Source organism: Manacus vitellinus, unplaced genomic scaffold (genome assembly GCF_001715985.3).
Source record: "Manacus vitellinus isolate BGI_N305 unplaced genomic scaffold, ASM171598v3 scaffold_16_pilon, whole genome shotgun sequence".
NCBI classification, from domain to species: Eukaryota; Metazoa; Chordata; class Aves; order Passeriformes; family Pipridae; genus Manacus; species Manacus vitellinus.
This window is the reverse complement of record NW_021939189.1, coordinates 1,346,341-1,350,178: the sequence shown is the minus strand read 5'-3', so window position 1 is coordinate 1,350,178 and position 3,838 is coordinate 1,346,341. Positions and strand designations below refer to the sequence as shown.

General features: G+C 49.6%; 1 protein-coding gene across 1 annotated transcript in view; it reads right to left on the bottom strand.

Moving 5' to 3' along the window:
* ITGA11 (integrin subunit alpha 11) overlaps positions 1-3,838 on the bottom strand; it is a 48,085-nt gene that overhangs the window by 27,783 nt on the left and 16,464 nt on the right. Inside the window, exons 3-4 of the mRNA XM_029958721.1 lie at positions 1,277-1,401; positions 604-608 (exon numbers count right to left, since the gene is read on the bottom strand). Coding sequence (XP_029814581.1) covers positions 604-608; positions 1,277-1,401 — 130 coding nt within the window. The remainder of the gene's footprint in view (positions 1-603; positions 609-1,276; positions 1,402-3,838) is intronic.

The following is a 3,838-nucleotide window of genomic DNA, read 5'->3' as shown; positions in this document are numbered from 1 at the left end:
TTTGGGATCACAGCTCTCCATGGGCACCAGGATGTCCCTGCTCCTGCTGCCCACTCAGTGAGGGAGGACAAGGGCAGATCCCTGCTCCCACATCACCTCCTGCTTCTCCAGCTTGGCATCCCCCCAGGGCAGCTCCCATCTGCTTCCACTCAGAGGGCCCCGGGGCATTGTGCTCACTGGACAAGTTGATTTGGAATAAAACAAAATAGGATGTGCTCATGGAACTGCTCTTGTCATTTGAAACTCCTTCCCAGTGGAAAAAAAAAAAAAAGAGTTTGCTTTTTAGCAGGGTTCAAATTTACACACAAAAGAGATTTATTTCCTTGAAGAGTCTCGGTGTTGTCATCCCAAATAATGAAAACAAACAGGAGAAAAGAAAACAATGGCTAAAACAAAAATATTTGGAGCCAATCAATCAAATACTGCAGATGATTCAAAGTTCCTCCTCTCTTATCAGATCTGGTAGAAACCCAGGATAGCTGAGATTCATAATGATGAAAAATAAAGTGAGAGCAGCAGCTGCTCCAGCTGCTCCAGTGTTAAAAAATCCCAGATCTTGCCCCAAACCCTCTGTGGGACCATGGGAAAGTTCCTGGCTCTCACATTCCCTGCTGAGACAGGGATGTGCCTGTGGAGTGTCCCAAACTGGGCAGAAAAGGGGGATTTGTCTGCTCTGACTCAGGGAGGGCACGTCCCAAAATCCCAGTATTGTGCCTTTGGTGCTGGACCAGCCTGAGAAGCCCCGAGGAAGGTCTCGCTTTCTCCACCCAGGGAGGTGGGATTGGGATGGCAGCGGGACTGGAGCACCCCCAGGGCCTCTCCTGCTGCAACAGCAGTGATGGAGCCCAGGGGTGGTGTGGCTGGGTGAGAATTCCCAAAACACCACGGGGTCAGGCTGGGTCCTGGGAACTAAAGTTGCCTGTGCCCAGGGAACCATCTGAGACGGGCACATTGTCCAACCATCCCTGGGGAGGGAATACAGATACTCGTGGGACCATTATCCATTGAAATGTTTATCCTGATCATTTAACAAACCAGTGCAAGCTATTTTAAATAACTGATTTTTTACTCTATTCCAATTTGCTCAGTTTTCCCCTAACACTGCTTAAAGCTCAGCACCAGGAATGACATGAACTCCCGAAATAATTCCTTATCTAAAACTCCTCCTAAACCACACAGACCTCACGCTTTTAGGGCAGCACAACCAGGTCTATCTTTACAGACCGAGTCCAAAGCCCTGCCAAAAATCATCCCCTGATAAGGGCACGTTGAGGACCCCCTGGGGCTGTACCTAAGTTGAGTTTGGTGCAGTTGCTGTGGCTGTCGCTGGTCACTGGACACTTGTAGACATCTCCTGTCTTCTGCTGCCCGTTGGTCTCGTAGGGAGCTCCCACCACCAGCCTGGGGAAAGAGGGGTCTGTCAGTGCCCAGAGGGGGAGAACCCCCTGGGAAGAAGGATTCCCCAGCCCAAATCCCCTGCTCGTGGTTTGAGGGGTGTCACCAAGGTTCCCCCATCCTGGCTCAGTGCAAGCACCATTTCTCCTTCCCATGGGAAGAGGCAGGAATAAGCTGGAGCTCTGACTCACAGCTGCCTGGAATTAATGCCCACCCCCTGGAATGGGGGTGAACAGATGCCTGGAAGGGAGTGAGGCCTCCAAAACCACCTGGAAGCACAGGAAGGAGCAGGGACCCCCATCACCACCCCATGGCCGGCACCAGGATGGCACCAAACCCCTGAGCACCAGCTGAGGTGTCCGTGGGGGGCACTGGCCCTGGGCAGGGGGGCACATTGTCCCTTCTCACTGCTGGTCACGGAGGAGCCTTTTCATGGAACCCTGGAATGGTTTGGGGTGGAAGGGACCTCAAAGATCATCTCGTCCCACCCCCTGCCACGGGCAGGGACACCTCCCACTTCATGCCAAGAGTGTCTTCAGGACATGGATGTGTCCAAAGTCCTGCCTAAGGGAACCCAGAGGAGCTGGGAGAGCACTGACAGCCACTCACACTGGGACCCACGAGGAATTTTCCCCACCAAAAAGCTGAAAAAGGGGGATTTGCTCCAGCCTGGGGTTGTTACAAAGAGCCCAGAACTGAGCATTTGGATCTCCAGGGTCGAGTGAGGACGCTGGGCATGAATCTGCTCTTTAAAATAAGAGGAGCTGATAAAAATCCACGCACCCATTAAAGACACAGGTCTCCAGTCAGGATGTATCTGGGACATGACAAGCATTTTTCTCACTTTTTCTTCTCCTGGCCTTGACCAGAAAAACCAGCAAACCAAAGGAGGAAGGGAGCAGGACCTGAGGAATTTGCCCATTCCTTCCAGGCCGGTTCAAAAATACCCAGAACCACGAGTTATTGGAATCTTCTGCTCCCAATGTGTCGGCCCAAAATAAATCTGCTTTTTCGCTTTCAAAATCCTATCTGTGGATTCAACTGTCCGAGTCTGGATCTCCAGATAAAACAGGACCTCTTTTGTTCCACACAGCCCTTCCCAGCAGCTGGCAAAGCCACTGGCCCAGCACAGATGTTCCCTGTTAGACCAGAAATGGTCATATTTTTTTTTTTTCAATGTCGCTTCTACAAAGACACTAAACACTCATTCTTTTATTCCATCACTATGAAAGGGAATTGCTCACCAAAGGAAAAGCTCCAAAATCCACGGATTCTCATGGAAATACTTCCTGTCTTACAGCCCCAGTGTTAACGAGGGGATTAATTGCAGGAAAGCAATATCCATCTGGAGCTGTCAGCATCCAGAAGCTCAGGGCAGTCTGGGACCTTCTCCTTGAGCTGCACCAGGAGTTTGCTCGTGTCCCTCAGCCTCTGTCCCACCATCAGTGTCCATTTGCTGGTGGCCAGAGAGGAGGGGGAAGGTGAAAGATGAGGAAGGGTGTGGGAGGGGGAGAGAAAAAGACCTTGAAGACGCAAAGGGATAAAGGTTGAGACACCTCAGACAGTGATGTTCTCATTGTGGAATTCTTCATTCCTGAGGAATCTAACAGAAACGGGATTTAACACGAACTTCTGGAAGGAAAGCTGCAGGAAATCCTCTCAGAGGCTTTCCCATTAATTAATATTCACAGATTAATGTTCTCACACCACCCAATAACGAACATTCCTGAACACCAGTGGTTATGAGGTCGAAGCATCCCTTCAAACACGAGATGATGCTGAGCACAACCCACCCATTCCCCAGGTCTCCAGCTCTGCCAGGGCTGGGAGCTCAAAGGAAACCCAAATATTTCCAGGCTGTGCCATGAAGGCAAAGGGGCTGTGGAGCTCACGAAACCGGAATTCTTGTCTCCCAGAGACAATGGCATTGTTTCCCTTTTTGGTTCAACTGGAATGATTCATTAGCTGAAGCTGTCAAATCCTCATGGAAACTTGGCAGCTTGGGAAAAGGCTTTTCCAGCTGTTTGGAAGGTGCTGCTGCAGGGATGCTGCTCCACTCACCAGCTCCCAGCCTCTTCCTTTACTTGGGGGTTTGCAACCCTGTGCTTTAAATTTGTGTTTTTTCCTTAAAAAGAAATAAAACCCCCATCCCAAGTCACCCAAATAACCCAATATCCCAAATCACCCAAATAACCCAAAATACTCAAATAACCCTAAGAACCCAAATAACCCAGATCACCCAAATAATCACCCAAACAACCCAAAACACTCAAATAACCCAGATCACCCAGAAACCCCAAATATCCCAGTTCACCCAACTAACCCCAAATCACCCAAATAACCCCAAATACTCGAATAACTCAGTTCATCAAACTAGCCCTAAATCACCCAAACAACCCAAAATACTCAAATAACCCAGATCACTCAAATAATCCAAATCATC